The 16,709-nt window shown below is 34.0% G+C and overlaps 1 protein-coding gene across 9 annotated transcripts in view; it reads right to left on the minus strand.

Moving 5' to 3' along the window:
* Positions 1-16,709, minus strand: part of akap13 (A-kinase anchoring protein 13) — a 129,677-nt gene that overhangs the window by 1,335 nt on the left and 111,633 nt on the right. For 7 of the 9 annotated variants that reach the window (XM_051100404.1, XM_051100407.1, XM_051100405.1 and 4 more), the window contains 10 exons: positions 15,923-15,999; positions 15,060-15,241; positions 14,479-14,579; positions 11,471-11,653; positions 8,764-8,910; positions 8,576-8,646; positions 7,797-7,841; positions 6,267-6,317; positions 5,445-5,918; positions 1,710-2,022 (listed from right to left, as the gene is read on the minus strand). In XM_051100404.1, coding sequence (XP_050956361.1) covers positions 1,710-2,022; positions 5,445-5,918; positions 6,267-6,317; positions 7,797-7,841; positions 8,576-8,646; positions 8,764-8,910; positions 11,471-11,653; positions 14,479-14,579; positions 15,060-15,241; positions 15,923-15,999 — 1,644 coding nt within the window. The remainder of the gene's footprint in view (positions 1-1,709; positions 2,023-5,444; positions 5,919-6,266; positions 6,318-7,796; positions 7,842-8,575; positions 8,647-8,763; positions 8,911-11,470; positions 11,654-14,478; positions 14,580-15,059; positions 15,242-15,922; positions 16,000-16,709) is intronic. The other 2 variants (XM_051100403.1, XM_051100400.1) reach the window with 2 other exon arrangements.

The raw sequence follows: 16,709 nt of genomic DNA on the forward strand, positions 1-16,709 counted from the left end.
AAGAAACCATAGAATCTTTATACAAAAGAAATCTATATAAAACGAAAATAAATAAATAAATGAAGGATATATCAAACAAATAATCTTTATACAAAAATATAGACATCTATATAAAGCAATATAAAATTACATAAATCTTCATATATATATATATATATATATATATATATGTGTGTGTGTGTGTGTGTGTGTGTATATATATATAACATCTTTGTAAAATTAAATCTCTAAATTAAAAAAAATAGTGAAAAGATAAATAGACCAAGCACACAACCATTATAAAAAATGAAATCTACGTAAATTACATAAAATAATCTCCATACAAAAAATACCTATTTAAAACTAAATAAATAAATAAAAACATTATAATTAAATTATAATAAAATTATGTAACATTAAATATAAAAAATATATAAAAGAAGCCAAACAAATCTTTATACAAAACAAAATAGATAAATAAGTAAATAATAACTTAAGATTTAATTTAAAAATAAATAAATACATACATAAATAAATACATTAAGGATAAATCATAATCTTCATACAAAAATATAAACATACATAAAAAATTAAATAAATTTAAATCTATGTAAAATTAAATCTCCATACAAAAAATTAAATCTATGTAAAATTAAATAAATAAACAAATAACCTTCTTACAAAAAGTTAAATCTTGCGCAAAATTATGCAAATATGAAAAATATAAAAGAAACCAAACAATTCTCTACACAAAAATCAATAAATATAAAAATATTTATAGAATTATTTTAAATAAATAAATTAATAAATAAAGGAAAAATCAAACAAATAATCATACAAAAAATATTATAAAATATTAATCTATATACATTTATATAGAATGAAATAAATCATCATATAAAGAAAAAAAAAAATCTGTGTAAAATGAAATCTCTAAATTAAAAAAAAAAATTGAACAATTACATCAAATAATCTCCATACAAAAAATAAAATCGATATAAAATTCAATAAAACAAAAAAGGATGGATGGATAGATGGATCCATTTATGTATCATCTATAGAAATTTAAATCGTTGTGAGATGTGAAAGAAATCAAACAATCAATCTCCACAGAAAAAATACATTTATAGAGAATCTTCATAAATCATCTTCAAAAGAAAAAAAGTAATTTATATATAAAAAATAAGGATAATAAAAAAAATCTATACAAATCTATTTAATTAAATAAATCTTCATACTAAAAATGTTAATCTCTGTAAAATTAAATAAGGAGAATATCAAACAAATAATTAATCATACAAAATAAAGTAAAGAAAGTAAAAAACAGGAAAGAAAAAGGAAAGAAATAAAAATATATATAAATATCCATTGAGAGACATGCAACTAGCACAGTTAAGGAGTAAAATGGGTGCCTGGGAAAAACAATTAATTATATGAAAATACTGGCCCACACAATTATGTAACTGACTAATTAGAATTAAGTATTACAGAGCACCGAATAATAATTTTGTTTCATATTTCTCATTACCCATGTGGAATTAAATCAGCAGAAAAGATGTTTTAGGACCAGAGGAAGTCCGTGTTTATTAAAATCAAGCATTTAATAGAGTAACATGAACAAATGAATTGTGCACAATAAAGCTAGAGATTAATTGAGAAAGCAAAATGTGTCTTTGAATTTCATTCTGACTATTCAAGCAGATGTGATGTGACGAAAATCTACACTCTACCTGCAGTCTGGCTCTGCTGCCCTTTTCCCTTCTTCTTCTTCTTGTCCTTCTTCTCCTTGGGTTTGGCCAGCTGTAGCAGGCGGCTGGGGATCTGGCTCTGCGCCTCGCTGTTCTGGCCCTTCTGGCTTGAATTGGAGGAAAATGGATTGAGGTTCTTCCCTTTGCGTTTGGAGTCCATGCGGGACAGGAAGTCTCTGGCAGACGGAGACGAGGACAGCTCCACTTCTGAGGGGTCGCGGTCCAATGAACCAGTGCTTTGGAACTTCGAGGAGTCCTCAGACGTGGTGGAAGGCGTTCGGTTCTTCCTTGATTCCTGCAGAAGATGATGCAGAAATGAAAATAAATGCACAACCTCTTTTTTTTGCTAACTAAGTTGTTATTGCGAGTGCTATTAAGTTTCAAATCATTTTGAGGTTTCAGAAAAAAAGGAACTCTGTTAAAAACAAGAGAATACAATTACGTAATTGAATGTGCAGGCCTTTTGTTTTCACATAATTACAGAACACTTATGTAATTTTGGGAATAGAAAAAGATTGGTGATTTTCTCAACTAATCAACATTACATAGTGTGAGAGCACTGTACCATCACACAATAATGACATACAAATGCACCTTCAACATATTTCCATTCACATTATATAGAAAACTGAAACGCTGATGAAACACTGGGCAAATTATTAGGTAAAAAATAACTCAGTTCTCATCAGAGGTTGCGCTAGACTTTAACATTAATCATTATTTAACGTACCATGGGTGCAGCAGGCGCCCATAGTTCCTAGCCATATCGACCTAGAAAATCACAGCTTTTCTATTTTCGTCCGTCTTTGTACACAATGTAACTACAGAAGAGTCAAGTCTTACATAGGAAAAATATCAAAACTCTTAGGTCATTTTTGAGCGAGATGCTAACGATCTAATCGGATTCAATGACCTATGCTAAGCTATGCTAAAAGTGACCGAGACCGAGGGGTAAATAAGTGCAGCTTGGAGATCTCCAAATGGGGGCGGAAACTCCAAAACAGGGTGGGTGCTCCAAAATAGGGCGTGGTTTCCTCCCTTTGACAGACAGGCGCATGACACGCATGCGCAATTTCCCCCAATCCACTTCAGAGCGAACTCCGCCCCACAGCTAATTCTAAAGATTTTACTGGTTGTGTCAGTCGCAGTGTTGATTACCTACACTATGCTACACAAATGCTAACCCCTAAACCTACCCCACACCTTACCCTAACCTTAACCAGTGAAACTGACTGCACGGTGGGACTGGCGCTGAATAGCGTGGCAGATAAACAGTTAATAAGATTATGCGATATGAGATCGTCGGGCCGTTTGGAACTCCCCAACCGGACCTCACCGGAAAATTTGACTTTTTTAGTTACATTCAGCATCACTACTCAGAATTTCAAGAACCGGGACGCCCCCGATGCTTAAAACAAAGCGACAGAGTAAAACCTTTCCCCTGCGCTCACTGGGACGGCTTGCGGGAGAGCTTGTGGGTGATTCCCGTTTATATCATTAACCACTGGCCACGAGCTTTGGGGCTCTGCTCTCACTAAGCATATTTATTTATATGGCATAGTTTATTTTATTTGAGAACAACTACAGACTGTTTATTTTATAAAGTTTAGTTTTGAAATGTAAGTTAATAACAATAGGCTGAAGCCAGAGCCAATGGAGAAAGTCTTTGCGTAACGAGACCCCGCCCCATTTTGGAGGTTCTGCCCACTTTTGGAGTTCCCGCCCCATTTTGGAGATCTCCGGTCTGCAGTTTTATATACTCGACCAGACCCGTAGACCAGCTGAATGGATTCGAAAACGATAAAACTTAACTGTTTAACTCTAGGGGAGTTGGACAATGAGCCTATTTTTTTATTTATTTATTTATTTTTTTAAAGTGGAGTGTTCCTTTAAATATATTAAGCATACTTATATTTTAAATATGTGATGCAATCTAGGAAAACCCAACACATTTGACTTTTTTAGGTTTTGAAACCATATGAAAGCTGGGTTCAAGCCCTTTCCAAAACTGTATCGTTTTGATCGCCCATTTAATGTTTAGACAGCACGAATAATGTAGCCTACCTAGTAGTAAAAGTGAGCGCAGTGCAACTGTTCGCGCACTGTGCTTGAACCAGACTGTCATCGGACGACTCCTCTTTAGTAACTTCATCATCTGATCCTTCATCTCTGGATGTGAAATAGTCCGTATTAACATCGTTTTGGGCACTGACATCAAGATTGAGCAGACTGAGACGAGTGATATCGGTTAAGTGAGAAGCTGCAGTACTTTAGTCGGCGTTGTTGCGCTCCACCATCTCACAATATTAAATAAATAAATAAATAACTTTGCGTGCCGTAGTTTACACAGGACTGGCGGAGAATGTGAATTAATACGCCTTTACTAAATATGTTACGTGGTTTATTTTGATAGGTTAACTGTTTTTGTGGTGAGGGAAAGCACCTCAGCAGCGCGTTCTTAACATAAGAGAAAGACACATTTCTTCTTGCTGCAATAAATGGCTATTTTTCTGCGCTAAACAAGTGAATTTCGGATATTTTCAGAGATGATAGACAAGATGTTATAGAATAATAATTTAATGAAAACCTAATTTTGACAAATTCGACCTATTTTTCGAATTTCCTGAAAATGTCCCAGCGCGACATCCGTTTTCCCAGATCGCATCACATATTATTGTGGGTTTCAACAGATAATAGAAGGATCTCCGTAAACATCTAAGATTTAAATACTTAAATTTGAACAGTAGTAGCGCAAAATCATATGGAGCTCCAGTCTTTAAAGAGTGGCCAGGATATACTTTCATAAGGATCGAATCTTTGAAGCTTCAGAGTCTTATGCCAAAGAAATTATTAAATTCTGACAAACTCGATTAGATCGATTACAAAACCATATGAGCATTCAAGGGCATGCTTTAAGGTGGTTTAGATCCTACCTGTCCAACCGTTACCAATTTGTTAATTTAAACAGCGAATCATCTTAATTAACACCAGTAAAGCATGGAGTGCTGCAAGGCTCTGTCTGAGGCCCTCTGCTATTTTCAATACATGTTGGTATTATTATTACAAAATATGGGATTAGTTTCTATTGTTATGTTGACGATACTCAACTATATTTCAACAAGACCATGTCTAAATTATTTAAGCTAACAGAGAGCCTTTGTAAGCATAAGAGACTTTCAGAAATATATGTAAAAAAAACGTATTGACTTGAACAGTAGTACAGCGTAAAATTATATGGAGCTCCAGTCCTCATTCTAGGGGTGTCACAAAAAATTGATTCGTGGATCGATTCTGCAATTTTCCAAATGCATTGAGATTCTCTCTTGAATAGATTCTGAGCTTAGTTTTGAACAGCAGATGGCACTGCGTGCTTTAGAAATGACTGTAGTCTGCTTGCTTCTAGTTCCTTACACACACTTAAACTTAAAATAATTATTCCTAAAGTTCAATAAGGTTGAAGGTGTGTTAACAGTGGGCTGTGTTTACATTAATCTCACATCGTAAAAGTACAAAATCTGAGGTGCAAGTACAATTAACCACTTAAAATTACTATTATTATGAGTATTTGAATATGCGGTTAAAAACTAGTCTAGAGCGCCAATTGGCTGTGACACCCCTACTATTCAATTTTATATCCAAAAGAGTGGCTAGGATATTCTTTTTAAAATTCAAGAAGTTACATCAACTATCCCTGCTCTCCTTGACCTTGCTTCTCACCTCTGTTTGTCTGATCTGCTCTGCTTCTCTCTGCACTTGCTCTCGTTCTCTCTCCAGTCTCTTCTGGCTGTCTCTGAGGCGTGCCAGGTCTCTCTGATACTCTTCTTTTTTACTCTGCAGGTCCTGTTTCTCCTCATCCAGATCTTTCCATCTTCTCTGCACCTCTTCCTCTTGTGTCAGCAGCTGCGACTCCCTCTGGGTCAGTTCCCGTTCCCGCGCTTCCCACTCTTTTTCCCTGCGCCTCCTCTCCTCGGCGTGGGCGGCCTGCTGCTTTTGGAGGCTGGCGACTTCTTGCCGCTGCTTCTCCAGACTCCGCTGTTTCTCCTGCTCGATTAGTGAGCTGGGCCGTGATGAGGATGAGGACGATGAGGAGTTGAGGGACGAGACGGATGGGTGGCGCGAAGAGGGCTGGGGGCGATCGCTGAGGGCATGCCGTTGGTCTTCGATGAAGGTGTCTTGCTGGATGACAACAGCCTGTGTTGAGGGTGAGCAAAGAAAGCAGTTTTAAAAGAGGTGAAGCTGCTACACTGCAAAGGCCTTGAAATAAGAATATTAATACGCAACAGCAAATTTCAGGTGAAACAGGCCCATCTGGTGGCCACAGAGCACCTGTCCAGGGAAAGGCAGGCAATCACCTATTTAATAGTGGTACAAATCTATCAGAGTGCATCTTAATACATCACAATGCACTCTGCTTGATTGCAAGCCCGCAAAATAAATCCCTGCATTTGGAAATTTCATTTCCTTCTGTCGTGCTGTGGATGAAAGCTGCTGGCCTGTACAGCACAGAGCGAGAAATAAGACAAAAAGAGAATGACTCACCTGTAATGTGTTCAGCAGGTCATGGAGCTGAGCGACGCTCTGAAGAACCTGCTGTGGGAGGATAAAAGGATTGAGAAAATGAAAGCGGCCACATCTCTATAAGCTGAGATGCAGAGAGCTAGTCTGCTTTTGTGTTACTTTATATTTGAACTTTTTAGAAATAATTAAATCTAGAAAAAAATACACATATTTATAGCAGTATACAAACACATTTGTAATGATTTTATATGCATATGCAAATATTATACATTTACATAATTATATAGCTTATATATGTGCTTTGTTTTTATTAGAAAACATAAAATACATATAATACAAATATATTTAGATGCATCTATCTATCCACGCATTTTAGATCAATTTAAATATATTTAACAATTACATATATTATTATTGTTATTATTATTATTACTACTACTACTACTACTACTGCTACTACTACTGCTACTACTACATTACATATATAATGTGTAATATATAATAAAATATGCTAAAAATAATTTAATTTAATATAATAAAAATAATGTTTACACACTGAAAATCAATATTCAAAGTTTTTAAACTAAAAAATGTTTACAATTACATTTTTTTCTATTATATTGTATTCGTTATGTATTATGTATACAATAAATAATATTATACAATAAACAACAATAATATATATATATATATATATATACACACACACAATATATATAATAAAATGATATTATATAATTTAAAATAAAAACAAAAATACACAATTTTATTTGATGAATAACAATTACATAAATTATTTGTGTTATATTGTGTGTAATATATAATAAAATATCATAAAAATGATATTATATAATTTAATATAATAAAATATGTATATAAACAGAAAAACATTTTTCTACATTTTTAAACATTTTTTTGCAGAATAACAATTACATTATTATATTATATTATATTATATTATATTATGTATAATATATAATAAAAATGATATTACATAATTCAATATAATAAAAATAATATGTATATACACTGAAAATCAATTTTTCAAAATTTGTAAAAACAATTGATGAAGAACAATTACACACAGTATTTTTATTATATTATGTGTAATGTATAATAAAATATAATAAACATTATATAATTTAATATAATAAAAACAATATATGTATACAGACTGAAACTTTTAAAAAAAATTGTAAACAATTTTATTTATGAATAACAATTACATACATAATTTTTATTATATTATATTATTTTCATCGTATTTTATTATATAAAATATTTAAAAAACATATCACCTAATTATTTATATATATATAAAAATCTCATGTATTATTACTGATATAATTTGGATCAGAAAATAATGTAATCCTAACTCAAACTCATGTTGCACATGCGACCACTAAACCACAAGCTTGGGGGAAAGTATAAATACATTGTAAAGTATAAAGTATAAGGATTTAGCTAGGTTGTCTGGTCATGGTACTGCAACCAATTCATCTTTGACCTCATCTTCAAATCTTCAAGCTGTTTCTAAACAGAAAAACTTACCTCGTTGTTCCTCTTGAGTAGAAGCAGTGGGTTGGTGTTGCTTGCCTGTGGGAGAGAGAGGCAGTCACATGGTCAGCACACTGGGTAAGAGGCTACTGTATATAAATCAATAATTAGCAATCCATGTGCTCTTCGATGGGGCACTGCAGGACCTGCCGGAAATAAGAAGCTGTGATGACAGGTCACATTACTTTGCTGCCTTAATGAGGACACATTAAGACTGTCCTCATCTTTATCAAGTTACTATACAGTTATGTATGTGTAAACCTATAGTTCACGTCAGGTAATGAGTGCTATAGCGGACATATATTCTGATGCTCAGCACTTAATGGTTTGAGCATATGGTGATACACTGATGACTAATGAATCAGATGGTAACGGAAACACATCTTAGAACAGCACTTGTAATAAGAATGAACAAAAGCTTTTTTAATAATGTACTTATAAAATATGCATAGACAACAAATGCATTTATTATATTCTAATTATTTTTAAAAAATTATTTTTACAAAAAAAAATATTTGTACACATATATGTAGACATTTTTTTTTGTAAAAATAATCTATATTTATATTGGAATTTTGTTTAATTTGTGCATGAAATAGATTAATAAATTTGTTTTTGCTCTGTTCAGCTCATGGTTAAACCATGATGTTTTCACTTTAAATGCTTCCTTTTTTTTCATGCAGATAAAAAAAATGCTCTGAGAAAAAAAAAATCTCATCATGAACTTTCTGACAAACAATTTTTGAAAGCAGCCTGGCTTGACCCTTTTGTACCTTCTTTAAAACGCTGTCTGACTCAGTCCTGCGGAGCTCTGCAGAGTCTTCCATCTCCTCTCTGTCTCCATCTGCAGGAGATCAAACACAATCAGTCTCACCTGGAACAAACACCCACGTGCACCAGTGGGATCACAAAATGTTCTCACGCGAACTGCTATGCTCACCCACACGTGGAAAACGCCCACCTTTACTCTTTGAGATGTTCATCTGGTGACTATCAAAGCCTCCAAAGGTTTCCGCCCGTCGTGGCAAAGTCACGGGTCCCGCCGCACATACGCCATCCTGCACCGCTCCTCCAAGACTGTCGTTTACCAGAACCTGTAATGTCTCAACTACACACAAACACACAGAAAATAAACATGGAATATGTTAATTAACGCAAGTAATAATTAAATGGTAGATCAAATGTCAAAAAACGTGCCTGGGCCGGATTTCAATTGAAAATGAAGAGCCAGAAATTAAAAAATAAAACAAAACAGAAAAAAATACAATAAAATAAAATAAGAAATATATCATTTCAGTTCAAAACAAAACAAAACAAAACAAAACAAAACAAACAAATAAAATAAATGTCTGAGCCATATTTCACTTCAAAATCAAGTGCCATGAAATGAAATGAAATGAAATAAAATAAAATAAAATAAAATAAAATAAAATAAACATGTCTGGGCCATATTTCAGTTCAAAACAAAACAAAATAACATAAAACAAAATAAAATAAAATAACAAAATAATGATATGATTTAAAAACATGTCTGGGCCATATTTCACTTCAAATAAAATAAAATAAAACAAAAAAAAAAAAAAACAAAACAAAACAAAACAAAACAAAACAAAAAAATAAAATAAAATAAAATAAAATAAAATAAAATAAAATAAAATAAAATAAAATAAAATAATGATATGATTTAAAAACATGTCTGGGCCATATTTCACTTCAAATAAACATGTCTGGGCCATATTTCAGCTCAAAACAAGACAAAACAAACAAAACACTAAATAAAATAAAATAATCACGTCTGGGCCATATTTCAGTTCAAAACAAAACAAACAAAAAAAAAACAAAAAACAAACATCTGGGCCATATTTCAGTTCAAAACAAAACAAAACAAACAAAAAACAAAACACTAAATAAAATAAAATAAACTAAATAATCATGTTTGGGCCATATTTCAGTTCAAAATAAAACAAAATAAAATAAAATAAAACAAAATAAAATAATAAAATAAAATAAAATAACATACAATAATGATATGATTTAAAAACCATATTTCACCTTAAAATGAAGTGCAAGAAAATTAAATTAAGTTATTAAAAAATCTGAGCCATATTTCGCTTCAAAATTGAAAAAAAAAAAAAAAAACCTTCAAAAAGTGCCATTAAAAAACCCAAACAAAACAAAAACAAAAACATAAAATAAAATAAATGTCTGGGCCATATTTCCCCCCAAAATCAACACAATGTTAAAAAAAAAAAAAAAGCTATGTAAATTACTTTTTTTTTCGCTTTGCTTCTGAGTTTTGGTGAGATTCAACTTGGGAACAACTGATGTTAATAGAAAAATAAAACACACCAACAGCTCACAAAAGGCTAAGAGGAGACAGTAATCAATACTCTTTCCCATTCTTGACCTGCAACATTAAAAGCAATACATTATCTGTTCCTGCCCTGCGGATTCAGATCAGCTTTACGTATCGATTCTGCCCGTGTCCACATTCCTCTAATGAATACTCCTACTCGCTGTATGAACTGTGACAAGCACTATCTATCACTCCCACATTCAAAGCCAAAGTGTCTTCTCAGCACTTTCAAGATTTTTCTCGCCAAGTGCACTCTAAAATGCTGTTCGGGAATATAATTTACTTAATTTTCATTGTTGTTTTGCCACTGTCAATGAAAGTAAACTTTAGAGTAGTTTTAAAGAAACATCAAGTTTGCATTTGTTAAAGCACATTCAGGAATTCCTCCTTATAGGTGAAACATGTCATTTCAGTCACTAACAGTAAATTTGTTTTCAAACAGGTTTCACAAACACCTCCCTAACTGCTATTGGTCAGTAAACACAGAGCCCCACCCCCAAACTCATGCGATTGGCTGTGCCACTGTCGCTATGCTGGGCTGGTCGGACGTGCAAAACAAACAGCAATGTTTTGATAGCACCACAGAGCAAGAGAATAAACCTACAGTGGCTTACTTATAGGTGTCTGCCCACTGATTAAAATTTTTTAAATGATAAAATAATATTAAAAATAACACACAGGGAATTTTTTCACATACACATTCTTCTCAACCACTACCAATGTGCAGCATCCATCTGTATTTTAATGTCGACAAATAGCTACAAATAATAAATCATAATTTTTGCAGTCATTTATTGCGTGTTATTATTTCCTATTAAAATGTCTAAGCTCATACTGAGAATGTTTCTATTTTTATTTCTATTAATTTGACCAAATTAAATTATTAAATGGCTCATTTGTATTTTAACAATGAAAAAAAAATTGAGATTTAAATAATAAATCATCATGTTTGCAAACACTTATTGCGTTTTATTATTTTCATTATTCATTTAGTACCTGCTACAACCACAGCCAGCACTGAGGTCTTTCTGAGACTGTGTGACTCACATATTTAATGTGATTCTGATTAAGGCTTGTGTAACTGGCCAGGGACCATACGCATAATCTGATGCAACATGTAGCTAACACCCTCCACTTAGAGTCATTTTAAAACCGAATTATGTTCTACATTTCAGCCTTCTAAGATTGCAATATTCATAAAAACATATTCCCCATATATCAAGTGCCAGATGTATGTAAGACAACCACATACACCACTAGTTTTTTTTTTACTTGTATAATAAGCATTACATAACTGTACTAGTCATCTCACCTTCCTTTAGAGCCTCCTTCATGATTGGTTCTCCTTTGGTGATGTCGTCGGGTGTGGCCCTGAAGAGCATTCTGTTGCGAAGACCAGTCTCGTCTGGTACGCCACAGTCACACATGTCCCTGAACAACTTCACTTTCTCCTCCAGTAAAGTCAAGATCTGCTCATCCCTCTTGTGTAGCTGATCTGTAAATACAGATGTTCATTTCATTATGAGCAACCTAAGATTCACTTCATTCATTTTAGCAGCATTTGCACACCTTTTGGCCACTAATTTTCATGGGTTTTTCAGTCATTCAAGTCACAAGTTTTTAAAAATTTTAAACATTTTCAAAAGACTGTACTCTGCCATTTCCATACATTTTTTAAATGGCAATATCGGATGCAAAATTCACTTTTACATGGTGTTTACATGTCTTAGCAGTGTGTGGACAACCACCCTACAATGATAAAACTCCATTCACTTCTTTTTTTAATCCCTAAAAAACCTAAATAGTGCCAATTATCAAGCCGTTTTGATTTTGTGAGCAGTATGACATCATACTGTTCAGGCCCCGCCCACAACTACTGATGGACTATCCCATATTTGCATATTTCCACCCCTCAGCCAGTTGTATGCTGTCCACCACTGTCTCCACGCTCGTGCAGCTGTAGCGACAACGTCTCGTAATCAATGCAGGTGTTTTGTAGTTGGAAGTTAAAGTCTTAAGAGATATAAGATATAAGAGTCTTCATTTCCTCCCGACATCAGAGCTAATGAGGACGCAGTGGATTTGTTTTGTTTTTGATGGTAATGCACCACTGAATATACAGACAGAAAAAAAAAAACAGAACAGAAGGGGCAGGGTGAGCAGTAGCTCATTATCATTTAAAGAGACCTGCACTGAAACAGAGCTGTTTCTGACAAGGTAAAAAAGGTGTTGTTTTGCATGACCATTGAGGAATTATAACCAAAGTATACTGCAGACATTTCATGAAGACCCTTCAGAATCATACCAACTTGTGGAAAATAGGCATCCGATGTCCCCTTTAAGACTTTAATTTTATGTTTTAAGTTCATGTTTCATTTTAAGTAGTCGACGAGAGGAGGCTTGGTCGACCAATATTTTATTAGTTGCTTAGTCGCAGAAAAAAAAATCCACAGGAATGGGCCGGAGTCATGCTGTTCACGGCAGATAGATCATTAATGGACGATCTATGTAGTAATATAGTACATCTTGCAGAACATCAAAATGCTCACCTATCATTAATCAACCTCAAATATGGCTTTCATATGAAATACATAAGTAGAGGCAACTTTACATGGCTGTTCAGTCTAATGTTAACCTAGAACAATGTGGGCTATTCAAGTGTCTGTACTGAGTGTGGAAGCTGCATGACAGATGGAAGCACAAGTGCGGTCACTTGCACTTAAAATCCTCTGTCATTGTTGGTCATACAGATAAAAGCAATGCATCTTTCAAATCTGTAAAGACTACAATTATTTGTGTGCACTCAGAATAACAACTAAACGTTGCACTTTTGTAAAATAATGAAAACAAACAGGATGCGATTTCTGCCGTCTTGGTCTCTGTAAACTCGAGCGTGAAACTTTGAAACTCTGTGTATACTTGCCTTACAGACATTAAAAATATATCTATAGAGAGTGAAATGCCTACTTTTAAATGAACAAATATTCTCAGATTATGTAATCCATATGAAACACATACAGGCGCATCACTACTGCGGAGATGACGAGTCAGCGTCACCGACTTCATCTCTTAAGATGAAAACAAAGAAAAGCACTAGTTTATCAATAAGTTATTATAATGTTAATGCAGCCTCCTTACTGTTTTTCTCTGACGAATTCATAATTATTATATCTGCCAGTGTGCTGTTTTTTTGCGTGCGCTTACTAGGATATGTATACAATTAATTTTATATGGTTTATTAATAAACGTGTGACTAATAGTCGACTAATGCTTAAAATGAATGACTAGAAAAATCTTTAGTCGAGGGCAGCCGTAGTTTTAAGTTTATTTTTTCTCTAAACCCAAAACAAACCATATCTATACAAAAAAGTCATTTTAAAGGAGAAGTCCACTTCCAGGACAACACTTTACAGATAATCTACTCACCCCCTTGTCATCCAAGATGTTCATGTCTTTCTTTCTTCAGTCGTAAAGAAATTGTGTTTTTTTTGAGGGAAACATTTCAGGATTTTTCTCCATATGGTGCCCTGAGTTTGAACTTCCAAAATGCAGTTTAAATGCAGCTTCAAACGATCCCAGATGCGGTTGTAAATGATCCCAGCCGAGGAAGAAGGGTCTTATCTAGCAAAATGATCAGTTATTTTCATAAAAATAATACAATCTTAAATGCTTGTCTTGTCTTACTCTCCCTGAGCTCTGTGTATTCTGGTTCAAGACAGTTAGAGTATGTCGAAAAACTCAGACCATATTTTCTCCCTCAAATTCAAAAATAATTTCAAAATCATTGCACCTACATTGCTGCACATGCAAAGAAGTGAACATGCAAAGAAGATCAAACACCCCTAAGGTCTGAACAGCGATATAGGACGATTTTGAAGTTGAGGGAGAAAATACGATTGGAGTTTTTCGACATACCCTAACTGTCTTGAGCTAGAATACACAGACTTCAGGGAAAGTAAGACAAGACGAGAGTTTGACATTAAAAAGTATATACATTGTATTATTTTTATGAAAATAACCAATCGTTTCACTACATAAGACCCTTCTTCCTCGGCTGGGATTGTTTACAACCACATTTGGGATTGTTTGAAGCCGCATTTAAACTGCATTTTGGAGGTTCAAATTCAAGGCACCATAGCAGTCAATTATATGAAGAAAAATCCTGAAACGTTTTCCTCAAAAAATATAATTTCTTTACAACTGAAGAAAGGAAAACATGAACATCTTGGATGACAAGGGCGTGAGTACATTATCTGTAAATTGTTGCTCTGGGAGTGGACTTCTCCTTTAAGCCAGAAAAGGAAAAATGGAATTTGGTACCTCTCAACTCCTTGACTTTGATTTCTTGAAGTCTTCTGTCCTCTTCGTTTTCACTAGGCACACCTTCATCATCATCTCCCTCCCTGGAGGAAATCGAGAGTCTGTAAAGAAAGACTACCAGCTCTCACAAATTGTGATGTTTTAAGTACCTTTTGTCAATTATGTTAAGCTGACAATAATTTATGCTATTTTATCAAGATAAATTAAACATAAAACCACTGAAAAACATTGGAATGTTTGAAAATATATATATTCATTTTAAAATTTGCTAAAGATTACAATTTAGCTGTTGTTTTTAGGTTTTAAAAATTACATTTAAGTGAGCGTAAAATGAAGGAAAAGGTGTAAAAATATAAACACTGGATGTATTATTGGCCGATAAATAAAAAACATATCAGTTATCTAACAATATATTGTGTTTCCCTCCTTCTTGTATATACAGAGGTCAACATTTAAAGTGGATCAAAAAAGTTCAAAGTTGTCCTAAGAACGGGTATTGTTTTGTTTTTAGGACAACTTTGATGAACTTCTTTGATCCACTTCAAATGTTGACTACCATAAAATGAGAAATAGAGACTCACATTGACTGCATAGCCTCCTGAATGAGCTGCATCCACGTGTTCCTCTCTTCCTTAGAGCTGGTGTACACTTCTACCATCTCAGGCTTCTCGATGCCGGCCGTTATCAGGAACAGTCCTTTCTCCTCATTGGCTACTTCCCTCACGATGAGTTTCTGCAGGGAGATGACAGTGGAGCGCTGGTCCTGAGAGTGGAGAACAAGAAGATGAGATGGGACACACAAAAACAAAGTGCCAAAGACTTTCATATGCCAAGGTTCCTATGAAAACCAGCACTGGAGACATTATACCAGGGGTGTTTCCTCAGAGGAGGCAAGAGAGGAAGTGTCTCCTCAAAACATTGATGAGAAGAAAAATTTGTGGTGGAAAAATAAAACAATGCCAATATTACAATCATAACTTTGTAAAGTGTATAAATCACTCATTTTTCTAAAGAAACACTGTCCAACAGCAACACCAGCAGGTAAAGTTACACTCGTGAATCTTAATGGGAAGAATATGAGTTATTATTTTTAAATAAATGTAAAATGCTTAAAAACACTTAACTGGATGACATTCATATTACACTGTTCATATAAATAAATAATATATATATATATATATATATATATATATATATATATACAGATAGATAGATAGATAGATAGTGATAGAGATAAATGTAAGTAGACTGAAACATGAATTTAAATTTGAGAAAAAAAAAAAAAAAAGCCTGAGGACTTTGCCTCCTCCTTTCAGAACACTGCACACCACTGCATTACACATTATAGGATTCCAGCATCCAACCAAGAACGTGTATAGTAAACATGTATTGTTGAGAAACACTGTTCTTGGAGTCACAGGCGGAGGTGTAATGATAAACATACCAAGGATGCGAATATGTACTTCTGATCTTTCTCCTGTAGAAACACAATCACATCCCTCAGCAGCAGAGCCTGGACATCTGGAGAAGAACACATCAGATTAAAAAAACGGCCCTGTTTGTGTTAGTGTGGGCGTATGTTGCTATGGTGATAGACATGACTTTATTTTGTCAGCAAATGTCAAGGCAGTTTATCAATATCCTGCATCTTAAATGTAAAAATAGGTTTCTACATTTTCTGAATCAAATGTGTGAGGCAAAACTCCACAATTTCAAGGTGTTGCATGCTGTTGTTCTGCAGGTGCTAAAGTGTTTAGTTTGTTTTCGTTTTGCTGTTGCTACAGTGTTGTGGGTGGTTGTCAGGTTGTTGCCATATTGTTGCTAAGGTGTTCTGAGGGATTTTTAGCTTGTTCCTGTTATATGGTTATCAGGGTTTCATTGCCAGGGAACTATGTGATCGGTAAGGTGTTCTGAATGTCTTTTATCATGTCATTGTTATGTGGTTGCTAGGGTTTTATGAGTAGTTGCCAGGGTGTTGCTATGCAGCTGCTATAAGGTTATCTTTTACATGTTGTTGTTATATGGTTGCCAGGGTGTTGCTATGTGGTTGGTAATGTGTTGTGTGTGTCTTTTACATGTTGTTGTTACATGGTTGCCAGGGTGTTGCTATGCTGTTGAAAATGTGTTTGAGTGTTTTCTACAATTCGTTACATGGTTCCCAGGGTGTTGCTATGTGGCTGGTAATGTGTTCTGATGGTCTTTTACATGTTGTTTTATATGGTTGCTAGGGT

Source organism: Labeo rohita, chromosome 25, assembly GCF_022985175.1.
Source record: "Labeo rohita strain BAU-BD-2019 chromosome 25, IGBB_LRoh.1.0, whole genome shotgun sequence".
Lineage (NCBI taxonomy): Eukaryota > Metazoa > Chordata > Actinopteri > Cypriniformes > Cyprinidae > Labeo > Labeo rohita.